The sequence below is a fragment of the Corella eumyota genome, chromosome 4 (genome assembly GCF_963082875.1).
Source record: "Corella eumyota chromosome 4, kaCorEumy4.1, whole genome shotgun sequence".
In the NCBI taxonomy this organism is placed as follows: Eukaryota; Metazoa; Chordata; class Ascidiacea; order Phlebobranchia; family Corellidae; genus Corella; species Corella eumyota.
Genome location: NC_137493.1, coordinates 7,712,790 through 7,736,515, shown reverse-complemented (window position 1 = coordinate 7,736,515; position 23,726 = coordinate 7,712,790). Strand labels below are relative to the sequence as shown.

The 23,726-nt window shown below is 30.9% G+C and overlaps 8 protein-coding genes and 1 pseudogene across 9 annotated transcripts; 7 read left to right on the top strand and 2 right to left on the bottom strand.

The window, feature by feature from the left end:
• The first annotated feature begins 38 nt into the window (after positions 1 to 38).
• Positions 39 to 1,970, top strand: LOC145749563 (large ribosomal subunit protein uL18m-like). Its single transcript, XM_082565359.1, has 4 exons — positions 39 to 181; positions 316 to 526; positions 1,418 to 1,507; positions 1,598 to 1,970. The coding sequence occupies exons 1-4, from the start codon at positions 130 to 132 to the stop codon at positions 1,878 to 1,880; spliced, it is 636 nt and encodes a 211-aa protein (XP_082421485.1). The 5' UTR covers positions 39 to 129; the 3' UTR covers positions 1,881 to 1,970.
• On the bottom strand, positions 1,601 to 3,485 carry LOC145749562 (required for meiotic nuclear division protein 1 homolog). Its single transcript, XM_082565358.1, has 7 exons — positions 3,215 to 3,485; positions 3,000 to 3,143; positions 2,736 to 2,899; positions 2,444 to 2,666; positions 2,285 to 2,377; positions 2,053 to 2,197; positions 1,601 to 1,985 (listed from the first exon to the last, which is right to left on the bottom strand). The coding sequence occupies exons 1-7, from the start codon at positions 3,463 to 3,465 to the stop codon at positions 1,938 to 1,940; spliced, it is 1,068 nt and encodes a 355-aa protein (XP_082421484.1). The 5' UTR covers positions 3,466 to 3,485; the 3' UTR covers positions 1,601 to 1,937.
• A 12-nt stretch (positions 3,486 to 3,497) lies between these two features.
• Positions 3,498 to 4,265, bottom strand: LOC145749564 (nuclear nucleic acid-binding protein C1D-like). The gene has a single exon (XM_082565360.1). The coding sequence runs from the start codon at positions 4,169 to 4,171 to the stop codon at positions 3,638 to 3,640; it is 534 nt and encodes a 177-aa protein (XP_082421486.1). The 5' UTR covers positions 4,172 to 4,265; the 3' UTR covers positions 3,498 to 3,637.
• Positions 4,266 to 4,515: 250 nt separating this feature from the next.
• On the top strand, positions 4,516 to 6,526 carry LOC145749461 (ubiquitin-like-conjugating enzyme ATG3). The gene is made up of 7 exons (XM_082565227.1): positions 4,516 to 4,646; positions 4,728 to 4,890; positions 4,962 to 5,116; positions 5,212 to 5,310; positions 5,477 to 5,629; positions 5,774 to 5,901; positions 6,019 to 6,526. Exons 1-7 carry the CDS (start codon positions 4,575 to 4,577, stop codon positions 6,167 to 6,169), a joined length of 921 nt encoding a protein of 306 aa, XP_082421353.1. The 5' UTR covers positions 4,516 to 4,574; the 3' UTR covers positions 6,170 to 6,526.
• Positions 6,527 to 7,714: 1,188 nt separating this feature from the next.
• On the top strand, positions 7,715 to 9,404 carry LOC145750234 (uncharacterized). The gene has a single exon (XM_082566215.1). It carries the CDS (start codon positions 7,790 to 7,792, stop codon positions 9,044 to 9,046), a length of 1,257 nt encoding a protein of 418 aa, XP_082422341.1. The 5' UTR covers positions 7,715 to 7,789; the 3' UTR covers positions 9,047 to 9,404.
• Positions 9,405 to 9,825: 421 nt separating this feature from the next.
• On the top strand, positions 9,826 to 10,482 carry LOC145750733 (glutathione S-transferase Mu 1 pseudogene; annotated as a pseudogene).
• Positions 10,483 to 12,003: 1,521 nt separating this feature from the next.
• Positions 12,004 to 16,090, top strand: LOC145749623 (uncharacterized). The gene is made up of 8 exons (XM_082565445.1): positions 12,004 to 12,318; positions 12,511 to 12,575; positions 12,882 to 12,972; positions 13,132 to 13,171; positions 13,482 to 13,537; positions 14,851 to 14,989; positions 15,075 to 15,141; positions 15,296 to 16,090. Exons 3-8 carry the CDS (start codon positions 12,891 to 12,893, stop codon positions 15,428 to 15,430), a joined length of 519 nt encoding a protein of 172 aa, XP_082421571.1. The 5' UTR covers positions 12,004 to 12,318; positions 12,511 to 12,575; positions 12,882 to 12,890; the 3' UTR covers positions 15,431 to 16,090.
• Positions 14,995 to 18,093, top strand: LOC145749621 (uncharacterized). 2 transcript variants are annotated; one of them, XM_082565444.1, is made up of 8 exons: positions 14,995 to 15,409; positions 16,059 to 16,184; positions 16,362 to 16,601; positions 16,694 to 16,845; positions 16,997 to 17,151; positions 17,277 to 17,374; positions 17,509 to 17,578; positions 17,662 to 18,093. In XM_082565444.1, the coding sequence occupies exons 2-8, from the start codon at positions 16,109 to 16,111 to the stop codon at positions 17,849 to 17,851; spliced, it is 981 nt and encodes a 326-aa protein (XP_082421570.1). In that variant the 5' UTR covers positions 14,995 to 15,409; positions 16,059 to 16,108; the 3' UTR covers positions 17,852 to 18,093. The 2 variants fall into 2 exon arrangements, with proteins under 2 accessions (XP_082421570.1, XP_082421569.1); XM_082565443.1 differs by having other exon boundaries at positions 16,994 to 17,151.
• Positions 18,094 to 18,697: 604 nt separating this feature from the next.
• LOC145749699 (intraflagellar transport protein 52 homolog) lies at positions 18,698 to 23,210 on the top strand. The gene is made up of 13 exons (XM_082565529.1): positions 18,698 to 18,794; positions 18,947 to 19,071; positions 19,399 to 19,486; positions 19,661 to 19,790; positions 19,955 to 20,102; positions 20,447 to 20,573; positions 20,782 to 20,868; positions 20,997 to 21,112; positions 21,456 to 21,563; positions 21,726 to 21,813; positions 21,992 to 22,100; positions 22,370 to 22,515; positions 22,685 to 23,210. Exons 1-13 carry the CDS (start codon positions 18,774 to 18,776, stop codon positions 22,718 to 22,720), a joined length of 1,329 nt encoding a protein of 442 aa, XP_082421655.1. The 5' UTR covers positions 18,698 to 18,773; the 3' UTR covers positions 22,721 to 23,210.
• The last annotated feature ends 516 nt before the right edge of the window (positions 23,211 to 23,726 follow it).

The following is a 23,726-nucleotide window of genomic DNA, read 5'->3' as shown; positions in this document are numbered from 1 at the left end:
ACAAAAAAGCATCCCCTCTGTTTGTTTTATTAGCACATGTGTTACCTTATCTATTCACCAACATTTTGTGCGAAAATTGTTTTTTTAAACATTTTTCGTTAGTAAAAGTGTATTGTGAACAAATGTAAAATGAGACAAAGTTTAAAACTATTCTTAAAAAGTGGGACTCGAAAATATACCAGTAAGTCCACCTTTAAATTAAAAAGTGGAACGTTTAAAATAAGTTTTGAATATTTAAAAAAAACATTCAGTTGTTACAGTATTAACAGATTAAACAAACATCTCACGTTATTATTTATTTTTTCGTTTACATAGCTCCACTTCAATCCACAACTATTCCAAAAGAAAAATTAGGCAACTCCGAAAATAAATCTCCCAATGCAGAAATTAAACCCTTAGAAAACTTTGTTAATCGAAATCCTAGAAGTTTAGAAAAATTATCTCTGGCCCATAAGGATCTTGGTTGGGGAGGAGGAAGGGGTGGACCAGAAAGTGAAAATTGGCCAAAAAGAGACTATTATAATAGGTAAAATTAATTGTTTTATTAGTGCATGTAACTTACATAAACAAGCTATGCAACCTAATGGGTGTCTTTAATAGTTTTTATAACAACAACAAAAAAAACTTATTGCACTTTTTTTTTTATTGCAAATTTTTATTAACCTATCATTAGTTAGTCCTAGGGATGGGCCAATCGAGTCCAAGTACTTGGCCCGAGTATTTTAATACTCGTGCTCGTCGAGGATTTTTTAGTACTCGGACGCCGAGTAATAATTTGTCATTTAAGATCGTATACGATTTACTAAACATAAAAAAACACGAGGTAGGCCTTTTTCTAATAAATTATAATCTACTCTCAATTATAACACACGTTATTTAAGCAACGATTGCGCAATAAATACACTTTTTACATAGTAAAATTTTACGCATAATAAATTTAAAACTTTTACGTTTTCGTTTGGACTTAAAATGATATTGCTATCAGCGGTAAGTAGTTGCCAACGTTAAACACTTTATAATCCATAAATACGTGTTTTTTGGCAAATTTTGCAGTTTTGCAGAAAAGATTCTCGTGAACAGTTATATACGTTTAAATGACGTCATAACCGAGTACTCGGACGAGTATCGCGACAAAATACTCGGGCTCGTCGAATCCGAGTAATTTGGATTTCAGCCCATCCCTAGTTAGTCCTTTAGTAAATATGGAGTTGGGAAATGGTATAGGCCTATATAAGTTGAAAGGATAAATAACATATGTTATCAGAACCATTAAGTATTAGAAAGTGCCATACATGTAACAAATTTGTTCAAGGTATTTGATTTTTTTGGTCGCACAAATCTTGGAGTACCTTGGCATGCCTTAATATGCTATAAATAGGATTAAGTTAAAATTTGGTGTAAGTAATTTTTTATTTAGAATTTACCTTCGAAGAACTAAGCAAAATACTCATGCCTTATTGGAGCACTATTCAGGGGACATCGTCTTTACTGTTTCTACAAATGACTGGTAAAAAGACAAATAACACAATACATTATTATTTTATATACCTATATCCCATAAGTTTAAAGTTGTGTAATAATGGTATTTTAATGGCAGGAATATTAAAAGAAGATTGTACAAAAGTACTGATGTAGTTGCTGCTGAAAATATAGCAGCATTGTTAGCCGAAAGATGCATCAGAGCAGGAATCTCCTGTGCAAAGTTTTTTGTCCCTTTTGGTACCGATGAAAACAACGAAGCAGTAAAAAAATTTTCGGACAAACTTTCAGAAAATGATTTTGTTTTAGATGAACCAGATCAGGTTCGGTACAGAAAACGATTTATTGATTATAAAGCCCCTAAAAAGCCCACTCCACCAAAATTGGACGATCCATACTAACTTTTAATTTTAAATTGTTTTGAAAATAAAACATTTTTAATGTGCAGAAGTTGTTATTTAGTCAATACAAGGAAGAACAAATAAATGAAGAATTTCAAAGATAACCTAAAAACAAAATTTTTCATGGTAATAAAATTTGTAAAATTTAAAGAATTTAGATTCTTAACATTACCTCTATAAGAATAAGGACAACAATTAATATTTCGACCCTTATTGACTTTTGTTCAGCTAGATGTGACTTAACAAGTTCGATAACATGAGCACAATAGGACAATTTTTCATTCATTATTCGAACTCTTCGTGAAATATTTAAAAACCTGTTTAAAATAATAATAAGTTTAAGCCAAGTTTTAGTGTAGATGTGTATCTAGTAGGGTATTATATGATACAATTAGTCGAAATACTCTGTTGTTTTGGTAAAAAGAGGTTCTATTTCTTCTCTGTCCCAGTAAACATCAGGCAGTTCTAGGAGGTTATGTTCCAAGTTTAATCGGTGTCTAAAAAACAAATCTTTTTTAATAAAATTTCAATATATTTTTTTTGAATTACAAGTTAACATTCACCTGATTAAAAATACTTCTCCTATTTTACTTAGTATTGTGTCTGCTCCTTTTATTTTTATATTATTAATTAGTTCTCTGGGTAAGGTTTCAATGGAGTTGATTAACTTATCCAAGGAGTGTTCCCAATGTGCTAACTTCACTGATAAAACTAGGGCATTAGAAAAAGCATATAACTCCATTGGCATTGCAACTTTAGAATCGTTTTCCAGTATCTCAAAATGATCTGAAATAAATATTTTTTTGTTATACATGCCCAAACTTTACAAACAAGTTATTGGTTATTATTGTGTACTTTTTATGAATCTTGATTGCGTGGAAACCATCTTATAATTAATTTGTTCATTTTCCCAAGCAATCAAGTGAATCGGGTATGGTTCAACTTCAAATGTTCTACACATTTGAGCTATTTCACGCATTGCAGATTCCCTAATATTCCAAAAAGAAATTGCCCCTTCTCTAGAGGAAAAAATAACTTAAATAAAACTAATAAATATATCTTGTTATTTAAAACTTTTTTATCACAATATGATAAAAATAGCCTATCATATGCACGTACTTAAAAACATATACATAACCATCTCCACTTTGTTGTAAGATGTCTTGATTAGCTTGAAATGCAACTGCATTAACTATATCTGTAGGTAGCTTGACATAATTAAGCTTTGTATTTGTGTGCAAGTGATCAACTAATTTCGGAAATCTAAAACACATATATACATGTCATGACATAATTTACATTTTAAAAGAAGTATAAAATTAGATAATACATACTGGTAATGATCCGCTGTAGCATATGTTGTGCAAATTTTATGGACGCTTTCTGTTTTAGCCAACTTTACAGGTTGCCGGGTTTTTGGTCGACTAAGATCATCAGAAATTTTTTCGGAAAATTGTTTATTGTGAAGTTGTGTACTTAAAGAAAATGTTCTTTTTGTATCTTTCTGTTGAAGATTTAGACCAGAAGTACATCTTGCACATAAGCGTGGCAATTTTAATAAAGAAATTGTTAAATTTAATACCATGTTTAATGTTGTAGCCTAGCTATGGATTTTAAGTACGTACATTTTAAATTTGTTAAAAAAGCTAATTATTGGTGAATGTAACTAGTATTTATTAAATTTCCTAGATATTTTACAAAAAAATGGTACTTTTAATGCAAATATTAATTGTTATGCTTAATTTAGTGACAGAATCTCAATGTTTCTTTTTCTTTTTGCTTAAATGTTGGCCTTTTGTGGTCTTGGTTTTATGTTTCTTTACCGGAGTTTTTGTATTTATATCGGAATCCTTTTTTTCTTTGTCATTATTCATTGTCTCTTTCACTGTTTCGTTATCTTCTGTCTCTACTTTCTTGTTTGATGTTTCAGAATGATCATACATAGCATGTTTAATAAATCTTTTTGCAGCTTCCTTTTTAAGTTTTGGGGCATTTTTACGATCTTCAATTTCTTTAATTTTCCCCATGTATGTTCTGATACGATCAAGCTCTTGTTTTACAGGATGTGTTTTAGGATTGATTCCCTGTGTAGTTAAATAGGCCCAGTATAGAGAATTTGTAGTATATGCGGTGACTAAATCCAACTTAGCAATTTCCAGTGGTTTCATGGTCCGAATTAATTCACTTCTGGGTGCGGTTTGCAACGGTTTCATAACATCATCTACTCTGCATCTAGCCATTTCAAATGATTTTAAAATTTCATTTAACTCATCTGGATAATCTTCAGCCATGTTGTATATCTTAAGTGAAATTTTTATTTTTTTTGTTTAAACTCAAAGCCTACAGTTGCACGCTAAACAAGTTTACTAAATCTTTCATTTTTTATTTACATCACAACAGCACGTGGTTTATAATGTTTCCAAATAAAAAATCGTGCTTGGGTGTAATGTAAAATCAAAACAATAATAAAAATATTTTGAATAAGTAACATTTATCTTTCTTTTAAAATGTAAAAATTTAATATACTATTGTCATTTTACCCTAAAATTAGTTTTAAATGTTTCTACAGCGAGGATAAATCAAAAGAAGTAGTGGGAAGTTATTGCAGCTTGCGTTGGTTAGTGTCAATTTTTTACGCAAGTTTTTACGAAGAGTTGTCAGCGCACGTACAGACGTAAAAGTGTATATTTAAAAATGCAAAACGTGTTTAATTCGGTTAAAAGTGGAGCGTTAGGGGTTGCAGAATTGTTAACACCAGTTTTAAAGGTAAAAAATGTACTGAAAGTAGATGGTTAATAAAAAAATGTATATAACATGAATTTATTTAAATATTTTTTTGTTTTCAAGGAATCAAAGTTTAAGGAAACAGGAGTATTAACTCCAGAAGAATTCGTTATTGCTGGTGACTTTTTGGTTCATCATTGTCCAACTTGGCAGTGGTTACCTGGAGACAAATCAAAGTTAAAACCATATTTGCCAGAAGCAAAACAGTATTTACTCACACGAAATGGTATATTGTTTACACAGTAAAAAATAATCACTAATTAGTAATGTGTTTTTTTAAAAACTAATTTTTTTCAGTACCATGTCATAAAAGATGCAAACAAATGGAATACAACAGTGATCATGAAGCTATAATAGAGGAAGGGGATGATGGAGGTTGGGTGGACACTCACCATAATGTTGATTTTGATAAATTGCAGGACGAGGTCAAGGAAATGACTATCGCCAAAGAGGTAATTTTATTGAATGAACGTAAAAGGAACATTTTTTGATTAAAAAAAGGAAATCTTTAGGTTTTTTTTGTATATAGCATGTTTTTTTTATTTAGAAAACAGCTGAGGAGAGCAAAAGTGAGGAGGATAGTGATGAAGATGACGAGGCTTTGGACATGGAAGATTATGCAGAGATGTTGGAAACAACTGATGATGCAAGTTTTAAATTCAAATTATAGAATTTTTGATTGATGTAGTTTTTATTAAAAACAAAACTTATTTCTACCATCACATTTAAATTAATGATTATTATTGTAATTGTTAAAAAATATTTTAGAATATTTTTAATGGATTTAAATATATATATACTATGTTCTACAGGCTGCTGTTGATTTAGTAGCAGTTAAAAAAGTGCAAGCAGCTTCCACAGCTAATGAAGATGGTAGTATACTACAAACTAGAACTTATGATCTTCATATTACCTACGACAAATATTATCAAACACCAAGATTGTGGCTTTCAGGCTATAATGAAGTAAGTGTCAATGAAATATAAAAGATTAATAAATATTTAAGTTATGCTGTTGTTGTTTAAACTTTAAGATATCCGCCAATTATAGTTCTTAGTAATATTTTGGTAGGCTATATAGTTCTAAGTAATGTTCTGTTTTTTATTCAGGATAGAAAACCTTTAAGTATGACCGAAATGTACGAGGACATGAGCCAAGATCATGTTAACAAAACAGTTACAATCGAACCACACCCTCACCTTCCCCCTCCTAACATGTGTTCTGTACACCCCTGCAAGTGAGAACTTAAGTAAAAAAGAAATATAATGAACCTGTACTCAAAAATTGCAATTTAATTTTCATTGCATATTATTTGGTAATGATGTTGTAGATCATGTTTATACTTGTGTTTTAGACATGCAGATGTAATGAAAAAAATTATGCAAACAGTTGAAGATGGTGGTGGTCAACTTGAAGTTCATATGTACCTGTTAGTTTTTCTTAAATTTGTTCAAGCTGTAATACCTACAATAGAGTATGATTATACCAGACATTTCTCCTTGTGATTGTAGGAAACAGTACTTCAATAATTTTTTCATTTATTAATATTTTATGCGATATATTAACCATAACTTGTAATCGGAAGATGTTATGATAAGTGACTCCCGAAATTTTTTTAATCTAGATCTGCTAAATTTTGTTAATTCATTTATTAAACATAATCTTATTAATGTTGTGCTTATTGTGTTCTACTTTAGATGCATTTATTGTTACTGGTAATCAATTACCCAATTTTATTTTAATAATTGTTTTGTTTTAGTATCCATTATCTATATCACTTGGTATTCTATTATTAAATATGAATAAAAAATAGAGATTTCTTTGTTTATGTTATGTGCTACCCTACTAAATTAATAAAACATGGTATCCCTTATATAAATTATTATAAAGTTTTTTTCAAACAAATATTATGAGTTTAAACAAAAACAAATTCGCTCAAAAATTATTTAAGAGGTTTTAGTATTGTTTTTTAAAAGATTTTCGCAAATATTGGTTAACTCCACATTGCCTTGCGTTTTTTGGGCAAGGCTCGATTGAAGTGTAGGAATTTGTGATTGTAATAATTTTTCTTTCATTTTTAGGGGTGAAACTAATGCTATTTCTTCTTCATCAATTTTTTTTAATTCAATGTCTGTTGCTTTTGTAATGTTTTCGATTTCTTGTAAGTGTTTTGTGTGATACATCTCCAATTTTGGAATGATTGCTTGGTATTTTGTAAACTCGTTTTCAGTTTCTTCACGGATTTTTAGACAGCGCTTGGACTCTTCCTGCATCACCTCATGCTGCTTGGTAAATTTTTGCAAGACATTCTCATACCCTTTTAGTTCTTCATCTAAATGCTTTTTGCTTTCTGTTAACTCTTGTTCTCTTGCTTTCTGCTGTACATGTTCTGCTTGTTGAACAGCAGAAGCATCAAGAAGGTCTTGAATGCTTTGTGCAAGTTGATTTATTTCATTGTCGATATTTTTGTTTTCTTGGATTAGTTTTTGTTTTGCCCCTTCTTGTTGTTTAATCACATTATTATCTCCAGCGTAAGCCATATTAAAATTCTGAAAAAAGTTGCGCCTAGTTTCTTATTGTTGGTGCTAATTTAAAGTAAATTAACAAACAATTTTTAAAAGTTAATCTACAGACTGAAGAAAATTTAAATAATTGTTATCACATGAAAAAAACTTAAAACTATTCTTTTAAAGGCCTTAACCAAATTACAACCTATAAGACGACTAAGTTTTAAAAATATTGTCCTAAAATAACTCATCACTTTTAATATAAAAATTTTTGCGTTTAAATTTCGGGTTAAAATTTACGTTGTTACGTCATAGTTCGGTTGCACTTACACAGAAAATGTGACTCAATGTAATCAGTTATTATAAGAAAAAGTTATTCTAAAATATAGCACTGTTAAAATCAACAAATTATTTTAAATTTATTAAAATATAACAAAAATTTAACTAATATTTATTACATGACTTTATGGATAAGTTGTCATAAAATACCCAAAATGGGTTATAACTACTATTTCACCATTGTTTTGTTGAAAGATTGAAAAGCGAACATAATTTATCTGTTTATTTACTGGACATTTTATAGATCGTTAATCAAGTGCAGTTAGAAAGGATATTCAAATGTCGAATCAAGAAACTGCTAATGAACCAAATGACGGGGAACATGAGTTGCAATTTGCCTTTATACCCGAGGATGGTAATGTAGATAGCAACGAACTAAAGAAAAATTACAGATGTGCAAAATGTTCATTCACGTCTTATTACCCAGGAAATTTACGTGTACACATGCGAAGACATACTGGTGAGAAACCATTTAATTGTGAATTTTGTAGCAGGCCGTTTAGTGACAAGAGTAATTTGAACAGTCACAAAAGAAGAAAACACTTAGCACAAACTAGACCAAAACGAATGGGAAGACCAAGAATAAACAGCAGTCTAAAATTGGCACGACTGGCAGCAAACCGTGCATTACAACAATCAACATCAACTAGCAAAGGCTGGCATGTAACACAACACAATGAAAAGCAACTTGAATTAAATGAATTGACTGATATGGCGTATAACGATCATATCGAAAATATTGACAATAATTTAGCACTTCAAGAGTTCCATTCGCTGGATGATGAAGATGTTAACAGTTCATATCCTATAAAACAAGCCCACAATATTTTAGCGGACTTATATGAGAAAAATAACCTGCCAACTATGGTCACAACTCACTCTATAGGAAGGTCAAATTTATACTCACGTTTGCACACAACTATGTTCAATAATCAGGCTCATTCGCCAACCCAAGAATCAGATATAACCCCAGACCAACTGAAGTCTTACTTTAATTCAAAGGGAGTGGTGGATGAAAATAATAGTGACAACAATGCTAATGTATATGAACAAGAAGGTGATATTGATTTAAAATCTCACCATATTAGTCATAAAGACCCTGAAATTGAACCGTTTGTTTTAAAAATATCAAACACAGACAGTACTTGTAGCCCAAATGAATCAAAAAGTGATAATTTAAACAAGGCTGTACAGCAAACTAGATCAAATGAAAATGATGAAACAAATTTAATTCGCATATCAAGTTATGGTTCTCAATCTGTATCACACAGAGCAATTTTACCTTCTTCAACACAAAACCTTGATACCCTTAATAATAACAGTGAACTGCATGGACAAAAACTGGAGTCCTATACATGTGAGCACTGTCTAATTGTATTTCCTGACTATGTCATGTACACAGTACATATGGGCTGCCATGGGTATGATAATCCCTTTCGGTGTAATATATGTGGAGTTGACTGCAAGGATAAATTGCAATTTACTTGTCATTTTGCGAGAGGGCAACATCAATCTAATAGAAATAGCAACCGATAAATAAGTTGTACATCAATCAAATTGGTGTAACAAGATGTTATCTGCAAAGCCATTTGAAGTTTATATGGTTTTGTTTATTTGTACTTGCAATATTTTTGGATAGGCCTATATTCTTTACCTTTTTTAACCCTATAATAAGTATGTATATATTTATTAGTATTCTCTATATTATGTCTATTACAAAATTTACCCTTTTTTTATTGTTATACTAAAGAAAGATTGAATGAAAAAACGCAACTAATTTTGGTTGTAAAATTCACTGGTATGCATTTTAACGGTACACTTTATTATTGTTTTAGTAGGAGTAAAATTTAACCAGTGTATGTTTTCTAATATACTAATACTTTAAGTTATCAAAGGTTGATAAATACAAAACGTTTTTTTAAATGTGTATCGTTTAACATGTTAGTGTACACTTCAAGTTAGCAATCGATCGAAAATAAAGCTTTTTAAACGTCAATACGTGTCTCCCCCTATTCAAACAAAACTGCCATCGCGTATTTAAGTATAGGTTTTGTACATTAGCAACTTCATAACGAAAGGTTCTTATAACTTAGGTTTTGTAAATGATTAACTAATGTTAGATTTTTAACCCATAAATCCATTTCTAATTGCAGTATGCGAGCTTAATATTACCAGCAAGATAGTTAAAGTTTTATTTTTTTAAGTATGTCGCCTTTGTAAGAAACCGAGCGTTAATGTACACTAGGAAATAAAGAGTATTTGATATTTTTTCACTCTTTTTTAGGATTTAAAGTTTAACTACTAAGCGTTTAAATATGTCTAAAAAAGCAATCTTAGGATACTGGGGACCAAGGGGATTGTGCGAAAGGGTTAAGATAGCTTTTGAGCATGTTGGATTTGAATATGAGAATAGAATATTCATCAACGATGGAACGCATGACTGGCCCCCAGTTAAACCTACCCTTGGAATGGATTTTCCCAACCTTCCATATCTTATTGACGGCGATATAAAAATATCAGAAAGTATGGCGATATTAAAATATGTTGCACGTAAAAAGGGTAACATAGCTCCGGATTCCACTGAAAAATGGGCAAGGGCAGAAATGATGGAAGGAGTCATCAATGATATTGTTGGCGGGTTTGCTGGGGTGTGCTATTCCCATGATTACGAAAAGCTCAAGGGTCCATTTCTTGAGGGCCTTATTGTTAAATTAGCTAAGTTTGAAAAGCACCTGGGCAAAAATAAATGGTTGGTTGGAGATCAGCTGACTTATGTCGACTTTTGTTTTGGTGAAATTCTTGACCATTTTCGACTGTGGAATCCTGACATCTTGACAAATTTTGTGCACGTGAAACGATATTTGAAGGACTACGACAACCTAGAATCTGTCTCTGCTCACCGCAACGCCAGCACATACCGCCCATTGCCTGTCAGCGGGCCTATGGCATATTGGGGAGGGGTAAATAACTAGTTAAACAATAACAGACATGAGTTTCGTTAAGCAAACAACTTAATTTACTGCTACCGTCAACTTTTACCGTTTTTTTGCATATGTAAATCAATGTTTTTTTTGTTGTGCTTAAATTATATTAGTTTAACAATCATTGCCACTTGCTAGTAAATGTTGTAAATTGTAATCGTTTTCAACTCCACCGCTTTCCAATTATTTACCGACATTACAATAAAAGGGATGAACAATCTACTACTTTGTGCATGGTTACGTAGTCTTTAATATGCTTAATTAGAATATTAAAACACATCTTACCTTAAGGTTACTAATCCAGTAATTGTAACCTTTATGGCCTGCATTAATTTGATTAAGGATAAAGTTTAAAAAAATATGTTTGTACTTTGGAAACACGCATATTTGACGTAACAATACCTTACTATTACGTCAATAATGAATGTTATTATTAGCAAAAAATCTCGAATTGCCTTTCCCAAAAAAATCTGCCTAAAATTAGGACTTGATTTTATGTCCTTTCTTAATTGTTTTTGCTAAAAAGATAATTGTTTTGGTAATTGTGACCCTAAAATACAATGAGTGAATTTAATACCAAGGAAAACGTCGTTCGAGGTAAGTAACAAGTTCAATTTTATTAAATTTTGTTAAATCAATTACCGCATAATGTAGTTAAACATCACCCAAGTCTAAATTTATTGATACACTCGTATTAGCTTAGGACCTAAGCCTTAGGTAGTCAAGTCCAATATGTCAGGATGAACGTGAATGGAGTACATGTATTTTTACGTACCATGACTGAACAGGCGACTAAATACTTGCATTCCTGTAGCCTGTAACAGCTTACTGAAAAACTGTCTGTTTATCAAAAAGTTAAAATGGTTTGGGTTACATAAGCTTGGGCATACTATTTTGAAATTTAACTTGCCCTTCCAAACAGCACGGTTTGGAAATTCCCCTAAAAAAAGTTTGTGTCGATAATAAGCCATTTTATTAAAATAGGGGAAGGAAAGAGAAAAACGATCCTAAGTTCCAAGTTAAAAGATAGTGTAATCGTTGTTGATGCTGAGCCAAAACGAAAACGCAAAGCTAACGAGCAAGTGCCCAAAAAACGCACCGGTAAAAAGAACAGCAAAACTCTAAATATAGTAAAGCTGTTAACAAAAGCTAGCGCAGTTGGAAAAGAGGTATGTTTTTTATATTTTTACTGATTAAAAGTTTATTGCATTTCATTATAAGCTTACAAATAGGAATTTTAAGTTGTTGGCTTCTTGTTTACGTTTTTATCTCTGTAAACTTACTCCAAGTAATCTGAGAGAGTAACGTCACGCCTATTATACTTTCGCTAAAGAAGTAAACACGCTTTGTACAACGGTTTCAGCACTAACGGAAACGTTTTGGTAGTACGCCGTGCCTTATATAAAGGCCGTCAACCAAGTTATTTCACAGATAGGATTGCATTGTGCTAACGTTATACAAGGCCATACGTTGCATATGCTTTATGATTTAACTGCGTATAAACAATAACAAACCAACAGAAAGAGATTTATACTGTTCGTGAATTTAGGTCGACGAATATTTTGTAGCTTGTTCTAAATATCAAAAATAGGATTTTGCACAAACAGTAGAAAATTGAACATTAATTATAGGAACCAGTTAAGAAGGATAATGGTTCTACGAGACCTGGACATCGAACTGCAACAGAGCGAGTGTCTGAAGGCACTGGTAAGGTGTCTAATAAGAATATACCGAAGGCTAAACCGCCAGGAACTGCCGCCAAGACTTGTACGAATCAAATTCGCAAAACTAGCGGCGCTGATAGTATAAACAAAACAGAGGGTAAAGGTATGCTGTTTTTTTTATATATAGGCAATTGTGGGTATTAAAAGCAGAGATCTTTGTCTAGATTAATTTTAAAAATTGATTTCGGCTAATGCTCTTTTATCATAGATTTAAGCTTGCTTAATATAGAGCATGCTTTTTTTAAGCTTAATCAATTAAATGTATTTTAAACTGATGTTTTTTTTTTAATTTTAGGGGACGTAGAGGTACAAGATGTTATAATTATTCAAGACAACCTAGAAGAAATTGAAAACACAACGGTATGTATATATTTATAAGTTTTAAAAGCTCTCGTTGGCCAAATCTATCATTTTACGCCTTATTAAATTACTAAAATATGTTTAAAAACATTTGTTGTGTTACCTTTTGTTGCATTTTTAATGTTTAAAGATACAAAACAGCTGTGTAACACGACCTTAGGCAATACTTTTAGCCTAAAAAAAAACACAACCGAACTCGTTTTACTAGGTTCTAAGAACTTAGTAGATTACTGTATACCGCGTAAACAAATTATCTACTAACATAGGATAATACTATAGTCATTAAAACATTGTGTTATATTTCAGGAAGTAACGATGGTAAGAGAAGATGGTGAGGAAGAAACTGCTGTGGTGATCGAGCCTTCTATGTTGCTAGACGTGCGGCAACGGCAACAGGGTATTTGCGCATATTGTTAATTGTTTATCGTTAATGCATAACAAATAGCATTTGCGCTCCGATAATTTATTACTACCGGTTTTGTACCGCTCAGAACTATCATTAACGCATGCTATAAATTTCCAAACCACAATTAATTAAAAAAATTTTATTTGGTAGAGCGACAAACTCTGGCGACCCAAGATATTGTGGCGGAAAGGTAAAAGCTTTTTCAAGTTTTTTTAAACTTTTAATTATGATATAATTTACACGAAAGGCCTTTGTATAAAGTAACTCGTTTTTGTTGTTATATATAATGTAGCGGAATTAATAAATCACCAACTAACTCTGTACTCCTTCCTTTTTTATATATTAAATGAATTTATCTATAATAGTTTACGTGACGCATAGATCCGAATATAGGCACAAGTTGACCTCAAAATAGTAATCGCAAACATTAACATGCCCTAAATTAGAAAAAGCAAACAGTTTTGACAATTTAATCAAAACGAATTTTTGACTTTCCACAGTTATAACATCGCAACATCGGACGGGGCAATTCTCACAAGCGGTTTGGACGAGGAAGGTAAATATAACCTGTAATGTCACCTTACCCGGTGTACCAATATTAGTAAATACACATTAAACACGTGATTTGATAAATAGTTTGTTTGTTTTTTGAACCATTGCGGCCGCAGATGTTGACTTAATTATTCATATATAAACGTCTTTAATTTTGCGATAGCGTACAAAGTCCGTTTGGTAAAATTTATAATTGTAAATGTAAATTGTATATGTAGGTATCATACAAAACAAAGCACTAGAATTTAAAAGTGATAACTCATTGGCACTTACAAAAGTTTGGCTAGCCTAAACAAACTTATTCTCAATACGAAACTTTATGTGGTTTCGATTGTTAAATTTCTTGTATTGTGACAAAAAGCACGAGACAGTGTGTTTCACAATCACGGGTTTGGTAACATGTTTCACGTGCACGTTTTACTACCTAAATATTGATATAGAAATAATGTAATTTTTTGGTTGGGTTGGGTTTGGTTGATTCACTATTGAACTTTGGTATAGATATGCGTTCACGCGACAAAAAACGTTTTTTAAAGAGCGCCAAAATGACAATTACAAAACTTTTATTCGCTTTTTTTTATTATTTACACTCTTTTCAGGTAATTTGAGCATACTCTAAAAGTCAACCGAAAACGTTTATCTTATATGTTTCAAAAACATATACTAAATGTAATTAAATTTATAACATAATACAATTAATTATACATTCGTTAGTTATTGTTTTTATTTTTAAATTTAAGCAGCTCGTTTGAAAGCTCTTAACTTTTTACCGTTCTTTCCCCACCTAAAACACTAAGGTTAAAAGTTGTGAGTTATGTTTAGGGGCAGATGAAGAAAACCAAGGTGAAGAATCCTCAGCTAACATAGGTGAAAAACAGTATACAGAGTTAAATGATTGCACGAATAACTTGCAGCAGTCCCAGAGTTATTCACAGCAGAGTAATATGCAGCAACAGGTATTGGTCCCAGCAAAAGGTTAAGATGCAAAAAAAAATAAAAATTTTTGAGGCATGTGCATTAAAAAATACCAAAGTAAGATAGTTATAGGAATACAGTTTAAGATAGTTATAATGCATTTAACATTGAGCACGTGCTTACAGAGTCAGGGTTATATGGAATTTGGGCAGCAGCCTATGTATCCACAGCAACAGGTAGCACAGGGATGGTACGATCAACCAATGGTTAACGCTCAGATGCAAGGTAGATTAAGCCTGGCCAGGTTAACAGTATAATGAAGTACAGAAATAGAATAAAACAAAATTTAGGCCATTTTAAAGAAAAAAGTCTTCTTATAAAATAACATAATTTTATTTTTAGATCAAAATGGGTCAGTAATCCACTATCCCCAACCTAATATTCAAGGGACATCTGCAATGAGGTTTAATCCCTACAGTATGGAAGTTGGGAATCAAGCACTTATGTATCAAAGCCAGCAGCCTATTAACCACCATTACGCGTAAGTTTGCAAAATGTGTGACTCACGTAAAATATATACAACTTAAATTTAACAGTTGCCTAACTTAAGGTGTTTATTAATACAGTACGGCCCAACCCAACTTTGTTCAGCAATATGCTATGGGAACTGACGGCCAATGCTATAGAACAGTGGTAAAAATAAATGCTATAAATAATTTGTTACTAAAATTTAAAAAAAACATGAACTAAAATTAAATTAAAAAATTTTTAAATATAAACCAGACCAATTTCTAAATTTTTTCATATATGTAATTCTACGAGACTTTAAAATCCGATTAATTTTCAGCCATGTTCTGACGGTTTAAAATACGAAATAGCAGAAACTCCGCCAACCATGGTCAGTAATTTTAGAGGAAATTGTGGAGCTGCCTACAGAATGTTTCCTAACGTTAATATGCAGGTAATAAGCCTTACATTATAAGCATTAGGCTTGATATTGTCAAAAATAATCTTTACTTATAACATTTTTACTTAAAATCGTGCAAAATAAATGCATGTTTTTAAGAAAATATAGTTAGAAAAAATCATTTTTAGCAACATGGACATAAAAAATAAAAGTGTTTTTTACTGATTTTGCCATAAGCAGACAGACCCTTACCCTGTCCCTCCTAATGCTCATCCAGGAGCAGGAGAAGAGAAAGGGTGGTTGGATGAAGAGGAGAATAGCGATGAAGACGATGAGAAGAAAGCCGAGAAAAAGGCAAAAAAGAAAAAGGTTAAGCGACCAATGAACGCCTTTATGGTGTGGGCAAGACATAAGAGGACAGTTTACGCCAAAAATAACCCAGGTTTAGAGATAGTTAGAGTTAAAAAAGTAATAATATGGGCAAGCTAAAATTTTTAAAAGATAGCTTTTTGTTCGTCTTATTAATGTTTCAGAATAGTACAACTAAATAGAAAAATTTTAGACCATAGGTAAAAAAATTAAGCCAATTTAATTTCCTTGACCAATATTCAGATTTAAGATGACAAAACAAAATAATTGAATTTAAATTAATATTTTAGTGTAAAAACCCAGTTAATTGCTACTCAATATGTAACTTCCGCAGGTTTAAATAACGCGGATATCAGCGTTAGATTGGGGGAAAGATGGAATGCGATGACGATCGAACAAAAACAACCTTTCTACGATGAAGCTGAGAAAATTAAAGCAGAACATAAAAGAGAACATCCAGGTATTAACATTAGCATTAAAAACATTGAAAAAATACGAGTTACAATTTTACACTTCAAAATTTTATTTTAAAGGCTTTTATAGGCCTCTATTGACAGTGTTGTTGTTAGCTTAACTGTTTATGTCATTATCAATTTATGTCATTATCTTTTATTTAACCATTTTTTGCTTAATCTAGATTGGACTTATCAGCCCAAACCAAAACGTCGCAGAGTCGGGCAAGGGACGACTTACTTAGTGGCGGTAACAGCAGATAAACGAGGCGGCCACATCTCTCGTTTTATCGAATCCTACAACCACATGAACGGAAACATGATCATGCAAAATAACGGGATGATACCGACTGGGCCAAATATTATCGGATTACCTGTACAGCATTTTCAAGGGCAGCCAGGGCCAGCAATGTACCCCATTCAAGGTCTGTAGCAAAACATTATACTTTGTATGATGTTCGCATATGCAAGTTGTTAAATTAAAAAAAAAATGATTTATTTGGAAACGTTCAAAAAGGTGGAATAAGATACCCTACCATGCAGAGAGGAGGAGTTATGGCAGGAAACTTGACAGGCCAGGGTCAAGTGCCACCGGGAGCCATGGTGTTCATGCCAAACCAGCAACCACAATCTTTACTTATTGGACCACCAATTACTTCACAAGCACAGGTAATAAAATTTTGTCAAAGCGCCTTTTTTAAAAAAACAATTTTAGGGGTTAAAAAAAATAAAATAATATGTTTGTAAAATTTTTAGTAATTTGATGGCATCATATTTAATAAAACTACATAGGACTGTAAGTTTGTTTAATTTTTAGCAGATGCAGATATTAAATGGACAGCCAGTTATGACCCAAGGATCGACAACTTACAACGGGGAATCAGTGTTCCAAAGATCATCAGAATATCAACAAACAGAATCCAACCCACCGAGTACAGCTAACACAGCTTCACAAAATATCATGAACGCAAACAAGTATAAAACTAACTAATTATTAACTGTAAACCATTGTGTAAAAATTTAATAATTTTAGCATATTATTAATTAAATCATAATCCTTATAAGTTTTGTAAAAACTTAAAAAAATGGTTTGTTTTTAGAATGATGGTAGGCAGCTCTGTTGCTCCTCCGATGGCCAATTTGACGCTGACTACACAGGCAAAAAACGCGACGAAATCAATATCCGATAGCCTTATTGGTAAGTTGGTAGATTATGTTTTAATGTTTATAGAAGACCATATAAATTTTTAAAATCGAATATTTTATCATAAGCTTATTTTCTTTGATATTGGTTAGACATAAATAAATATTTATGGTTCAAAATTATTTTAGAAAACGCTCCACGTTTATTGGATTTAACTGGCTCAGAAATAAAGACAAGTGAGCAAAACAACAAGTTCAAGTAAGATATATTAACTTACAAATACTGTATAAATTTAGAAATGTATATTTTTAAACTAAGTGAATTGTTGAAATATTTTTTAGACTTTCAGCAACTGAGTCACGTGGCAAGCCCGAAGCGCGGGCCAAAATATCTGGCTTTGACGAATCTACTCTGCCAAGTTTGCGCGATTTTTTGCACCCGGAAACGGTTCGCTCGGCCCCGGTCGACAACGAGTCTTACACTCCGAAAAGCGAAAATATACAAACGGATGATATCGAGATTTTGAATTGAGAGGGTTTCGCGGAAAAATCAGCTTTTGAAAATTTGGATTTTATGATACTTTAACTGCTTTTATTATTCTGGTAATTTTTTTTATTTTAGTAGTTCAAAATGTTTGGATATAAAGTTAGATGGGTAGGTATTTTTGGTACAAGTTAGACGAAATCGTGCTGTTTTAGTTTTTTTATTTCGTTTCTGTTTCGTTATGTTTTGTGTTTGAAACTTTATTTTTATTTTTCAAATAAAATGTTCGTTCAAAATAAGGGTTTGTTGAATTTTTGTAACTAATCAGTTGAATAACCACGTTTAGATCAATAACACTAAGTTTATAAATGTTGCAAATGATTCCAACCATATTTAAAAAAAATGCAATAACAACTGTGTAATTGTTTTAATACAAATACCCTGTTTTTTTAGATTTATAATTATATACATGTCTAGGGTTGTAGTATCTGTGTGAACGATTTTTTTTTGCAAGAAAACTGATAATAAAAACAAAAACTTACCGAGGCATAACGCAGTCAAAATTGTAGTAAGTCGTATCAGTTTCTACTTGAAATGATTTTAACAGTGTACAACTTTATCTAAAAGTATAAGTTTTTATTTAAATATATAAATTAACAGGTTTCTTAAATATTCATATATACTTACCGTCAGGTGACGCGTTAAATATTTTTAAATTAATAAATAACAGCTTGAAATAAGGTAAAGCCACACCACTTTATTTTTGCCATATCTAAAACAAAATGTACTTCATTTATAATTAAAAGTTGTACGAATTCTTTAACGAACTATTACTTATTGATAAAAAAATCCTAATAACAGTTTTAAGATAAACAAGGGAAATTTTATTGTTTAGGTTTATTAGGACGTCTTAAAGATTTTGTGATAGGGACAAATACGTTAAAAATATTGTTTCAAGGTTTAGATTAATATGCCACCACATCCTGAAATGGTAAGTATTCATGTACTACATTATTCGATATTGTCTGTGGCAAACTCCTTTTAAAAATATATTTATTGTGCTATTGTGTGTTTATTTAAATTCGGACTGCTTGTGCCCTATATGTCTGTTCTGACTTTTAATTGCCTATTCTCTGCTTTTAGGGAATAGAAGATCATCCACCTCGTAATGTGATCCTTTTTGACCAAACAAAACGTGAATTATTTACATTAACAAGTGGATATAAATCATGGCATCGGAGGTTAAGAAACTCTTGGAAAGTAACTGCGTAAGTTAAAATTAAAACTATTTGGCTGGTTAAACATTTAAACAGTATAAAAAATCCATTCGTTTGTAGACAGATGGAACCAAATGATTTAAATTTATTGTCTTTGCTGTAGAATATTAACATGGCACAGAAATTGGCATTGGCTCGATATATATACTTTAAATACATAAAACTGTAAGATGTTTGTCAGTTTGTTGCTACTTATAAAGTAAAGGTTTAAATGGATTGCATGTATTAGGTGAAATTTAAATGGGTGAGGGTTGGTGTTAGGGTTTTTTCAACAAGTATTTTGATTATGTATTTGCTAACTAATGTCTGTTTTTACAGGCACAAAGATGAAATAACTGAAGAACAACTAAGTGAAGCAAGATTATTTATTATTGCTGCTCCAAGGGAAAAATTTACAACTACAGAAGTAAAGGAAATGAACATTAATTAATATAACTAAACTAATTATTAAGTAAAACAAATGTAGAACAACAACCATTCATAAAAAATAACACTTTGCTAAAACAAACGCAACTTTGTTTTTTTTATTTGATAGGCTATTTATATTATATGCTAAAGTTGTTTTTTTGGTATATTTTAGTTTGAAAATTTAAAAAGATTTTTGGAAAATGGAGGAAGTATTCTTGTGTTGTTGGGAGAAGGAGGAGAGGGAAGTTTCAACACAAATATTAATTTTTTGTTGGAAGAATTCGGAATAATGGTGAACAATGGTAAACACAGTTTTTCAATTAACTTGACTGAGACCCAAAAAAAGTTATAAAAATATAAAGAACAGCTTTCTTAACCTAAAAAGTCGCATTATTCTTCAACAAATATATATATCCATCTTTGTATACCTGAATTTAATAACTCAATATAATTTTTGTTTGTTTAGACGCTGTTGTGAGGGCAGTTTACTACAAATACTTTCACCCCAAGGAGGCGCTAGTGAGCAATGGGGTGTTAAACAGAGCAATTAGTAGGGCGGCAGGAAAGTTTGTTCCAGGGTTAGACGATGAGGGGGGAGTTAACCCATCTGCCCAGTAAATTAACCATTTTCTGCGTTTTTAATACTGGTCTTGTTAAGAGACTAGTAATTGTTTTGTTTCAGTATAATATATAATAAAGCTGTGATTATATTTAGTGCCACTTGATATTTCATTATTGAAGAATCACATATTTTATTTAGTTAAGATAATCCTCAAACTTAACAATTTCTTTCAGGTTTTTAATTGCTAACAGTATTGCCAATATTTAAAACTGAATAAAAACCCATGTCTACAGATAATATGTTTGTGGTATTTATATATATATATATATGTGTGTAAATCAATGTGTTTATTTATTAATATTAAAGTCATATAACTAAACACTGTTTTTCCATTAGAGCTTTACAGTTTGTTTACCCATATGGAGCAACACTTAATGTTGTAAAACCTTCAACTACTGTACTTTCAACTGGCTCTGCCTGTATACCTGTAAACAGACCTGTACTTGCAATGCATACCTCAAAGGTTGTTGAATATTTAATTGCTTTGTTGGTTTTTTATAAGTACATAATAATGTTTGCATCTTTTACTCCACTATAAATGTTAAATTTTTTTGGCTAATTTAAAAAAAAAAATTGTAAATTACAGTTTTTATGCATGTTAGTCATAACAAAAATATTATAATGTCTGTTAATTAATCAATGAGAATGAAAAAATATTTTTGTTATTTTAGAATTCTGAAGGTAAGCTAGCTGTTCTTGGTTCTGCTCATATGTTCCATGATCAATACATAGACAAAGAAGAAAATGCTAAAGTCATGGTAACCAATTTAAAAAATATTTACTCTCGCAATATCATAATATTTTTTCTTATAATCATAAAAAATTGAATTACGTCAACTATATTAAGATTGTTCAAATTTGATTTTTAAATTTTATCTATTTTAAGGATGTGATCATCAAGTGGTTGACTAGCGATGAAATTAAACTGAACACAATCGACGCAGAAGATCCTGAAATAAATGACTACAACATGTTACCAGATACACAGAGACTAGCAGATAGGTAAACAATTTGAAGACTTAAACATATTTGCCAAGCAACCAACTTAACTGTTATCAAATGTCAAACAATAAAGCAGTTAAAAGTTGAACCCAATGCAAAACAAACACAACCTATACAGTGTGGCGTAATGTACCTACTGTTAGACCATACCAAAATTCAACAAATTTTACTACATAAAATGTACTAAAAATGTATATAAAGTGCTAAAAATAGTCAACAAAAACCACTTTCTGCTAAAAATATAGAATTAAATAGATATACAACTCTTAAGCAACATATGTATTTGATAATATTGAAAATAAAAATAATTTTTTTCTTAAAATATTTAAAAATTATTTATCAGGTTAAAAAGTTGTTTGCAAGAAGGTGAAGATGTACCAAGTGATTTCACCCAACTCTTTGACAAACAACTTTACTCGATGGACAACAGTGTAATAACAAGGACATTAACGTGAGACAATTTTTGTAATCATTTCTTAAAATATTTGCTTAGAAACTAATGTCATTTTTTAAGGAGGTAAAATATCTTTTGTATGTAAATTTAGTCTACAAAACTAAATAAAAAATGTCCCACAAGACTTAAGACTTTTATGTTATGTTTGCTTTAATTTAGAGCGTTTAAACAGTTAAAAATCAAGCATGAGCCTCTGACTTTAATTCCACCAAATTTTGAAACACCGCTACCACCTTTACAACCAGCAGTAAGTGTTATAATGTTAAAAGTTAAAATATTTTAAACCTTTATCAATAATGATGTAACTGCTATGTTATTAAAAATTAAATGTTGTTTAAAAATTTTAAAGTTAAGCAAGGGTATATAATAAAAATGTGAAAAAGGGGTCTTTGTGAAATTTTAATGTTTCCCAAAAAAATTTTCAGGTGTTTCCACCTGAATTCCGTGACATTTCTGGTCCCCCTCTTGACCTATTTGATCTTGACGATTGTTTTTCATCAGAAAAAGTTCGTCTTGCTCAAATCACAAATAAATGTAAATATATATCAATTTTTATTACTTTTGCTATTTTGTTTGCCTTGCCAGAATTTTATGTGTTTTGAAATATTATCTTATTTACATACAATCATTTATTACCTTGTGTCAATAAGATTATTATGGCTGCTGTACCAGCCATATGCTATTTCAAATAGGTGTTTATTTATTTTTTATTGCTGCTAAATTTCACAATTCATAGATTTTTAAAGTACCTAATTTATAAATACGTGCTAAATAAGTAATGGACCTAATTTTTGTTGACGCAGGTAATGACGATGATTTAGAATATTATGTACGGGAGTGCGGTGACATTCTGGGGATTTCACCAAAACTGGCAAAAGAAAAACGTGACGCAAAACACATTTTGGAACATGTTCTTTTTCAGATTGTCGAATTTAAAAAAGCTATCTTGGTAAACAAGTGTAATTGTACACCCTATACTAAGCATGAATAATTAATAAATATTTTGTGAAATCATACCACCATAGCTCATCTATAGATTACCAAAACGAAGTTGATTTAATAGATCTAAAAACTCGCAGTTTTGCAAAAACCTTAAATTTTATTTTTGTTACTTTTAGGACAGAGATACTGATATGGACAACACCTTACCATGATAACATTTAACAATAACAGTAATAAAAAGTCTGCTTTGAGACAAAACAATTTCAAGAAGATTAAGAACCAAAATCTTACAAAAAATAGTACTTACAACTTACAGACATTTTATTTAAGTATTCAAATTGTTAGCAAACAGCCAGTTGTGTTATGTTTTTTAAAATACACTGTGCGTTGGTTAGTGTATAACACCCATTTGAAGACTTCCTGCTAAAACTTTGGCTGCTTTTAACTTTAATATATATTAAATGATTTTTTTTATAACCAAAAAATGAAAGCAGTTAAAATTTATGATTTTTTTACGAGTATTACATAGGCCCTTTTTTAAGTTGGTTTCTGCAATTTTGTATATACTTTTTAAATTTAAAGTGTCTTAATTAATATCACGATAAATACTGAAATTAAAACACAAGTTTCTGTAACTTTGATATCTGTAAAAATGTTTTTAGTTTTATTTTTGTACAAAATCTAATAAAAATAAATATATTTGAGTTACAAAATGTTTGATTTTGTTTATCTGGTAAATTATTCACTTTGGAAATAACCTTGTGGTAAGAAACACAATTTATATTTTACTTCAAAGAAAAGTTATCAGTTAAAAATGCCTTGTAAGTGTTAAAGTATTACTGTAGACATAAAACAGATTCTAAAAGCTTAAGTTAATTTTTCTTTATTTTAAACTTGATTTAGGAACAGTTTTGTAATAGGGTTGTTTAAACAATACCTACACAATGCATACATTGGTGAGCCTGGTTAATAATTTTCTTGTTTCTCTACTTTCAGTTTGGGCATTCTTGCCTGGCCAAGCAGAACAAGTATCATTTTATAAGAGAGTTCTGAGTACTATTGTCCTAATCTGGTAAGCCAGCAGGGGTCTGCTTGAAAGGTATTTTAAGAATACAATGGCAACAGTTAAACTATTTTTTTTTAAAACTTATCAAAAAGATAGAACTTTATTTTAAAAAACTATGAAAATAATTTGCAGTACATTTAAAAAAAAGTTAC

What these genes read in the sequence shown, in the direction of transcription:
- LOC145749563 (XM_082565359.1), top strand. Translation starts at nt 130, where the DNA reads ATGAGACAAAGTTTAAAACTATTCTTAAAAAGTGGGACTCGAAAATAT. An exon ending in TGGGACTCGAAAATATACCA is followed by an intron (nt 182 to 315) that starts GTAAGTCCACCT and finishes TCGTTTACATAG; the next exon opens with CTCCACTTCAATCCACAACT. An exon ending in AAAAGAGACTATTATAATAG is followed by an intron (nt 527 to 1,417) that starts GTAAAATTAATT and finishes TTTTTTATTTAG; the next exon opens with AATTTACCTTCGAAGAACTA.
- LOC145749562 (XM_082565358.1), bottom strand. Translation starts at nt 3,465, where the DNA reads ATGGTATTAAATTTAACAATTTCTTTATTAAAATTGCCACGCTTATGT. An exon ending in GCTACAGCGGATCATTACCA is followed by an intron (nt 3,144 to 3,214) that starts GTATGTATTATC and finishes TATGTGTTTTAG; the next exon opens with ATTTCCGAAATTAGTTGATC. An exon ending in GGAGAAGTATTTTTAATCAG is followed by an intron (nt 2,378 to 2,443) that starts GTGAATGTTAAC and finishes TTTGTTTTTTAG; the next exon opens with ACACCGATTAAACTTGGAAC.
- LOC145749564 (XM_082565360.1), bottom strand. Translation starts at nt 4,171, where the DNA reads ATGGCTGAAGATTATCCAGATGAGTTAAATGAAATTTTAAAATCATTT.
- LOC145749461 (XM_082565227.1), top strand. Translation starts at nt 4,575, where the DNA reads ATGCAAAACGTGTTTAATTCGGTTAAAAGTGGAGCGTTAGGGGTTGCA. An exon ending in GTATTTACTCACACGAAATG is followed by an intron (nt 4,891 to 4,961) that starts GTATATTGTTTA and finishes AATTTTTTTCAG; the next exon opens with TACCATGTCATAAAAGATGC. An exon ending in AAATGACTATCGCCAAAGAG is followed by an intron (nt 5,117 to 5,211) that starts GTAATTTTATTG and finishes TTTTTTATTTAG; the next exon opens with AAAACAGCTGAGGAGAGCAA.
- LOC145750234 (XM_082566215.1), top strand. Translation starts at nt 7,790, where the DNA reads ATGTCGAATCAAGAAACTGCTAATGAACCAAATGACGGGGAACATGAG.
- LOC145749623 (XM_082565445.1), top strand. Translation starts at nt 12,891, where the DNA reads ATGGTAAGAGAAGATGGTGAGGAAGAAACTGCTGTGGTGATCGAGCCT. An exon ending in CGTGCGGCAACGGCAACAGG is followed by an intron (nt 12,973 to 13,131) that starts GTATTTGCGCAT and finishes TTTATTTGGTAG; the next exon opens with AGCGACAAACTCTGGCGACC. An exon ending in GCCAATGCTATAGAACAGTG is followed by an intron (nt 15,142 to 15,295) that starts GTAAAAATAAAT and finishes ATTAATTTTCAG; the next exon opens with CCATGTTCTGACGGTTTAAA.
- LOC145749621 (XM_082565443.1), top strand. Translation starts at nt 16,109, where the DNA reads ATGACGATCGAACAAAAACAACCTTTCTACGATGAAGCTGAGAAAATT. An exon ending in AATATCATGAACGCAAACAA is followed by an intron (nt 17,152 to 17,276) that starts GTATAAAACTAA and finishes GTTTGTTTTTAG; the next exon opens with AATGATGGTAGGCAGCTCTG. An exon ending in AATATCCGATAGCCTTATTG is followed by an intron (nt 17,375 to 17,508) that starts GTAAGTTGGTAG and finishes AAATTATTTTAG; the next exon opens with AAAACGCTCCACGTTTATTG.
- LOC145749699 (XM_082565529.1), top strand. Translation starts at nt 18,774, where the DNA reads ATGCCACCACATCCTGAAATG. An exon ending in AACTCTTGGAAAGTAACTGC is followed by an intron (nt 19,072 to 19,398) that starts GTAAGTTAAAAT and finishes CTGTTTTTACAG; the next exon opens with GCACAAAGATGAAATAACTG. An exon ending in TACCACCTTTACAACCAGCA is followed by an intron (nt 21,814 to 21,991) that starts GTAAGTGTTATA and finishes AAAAATTTTCAG; the next exon opens with GTGTTTCCACCTGAATTCCG.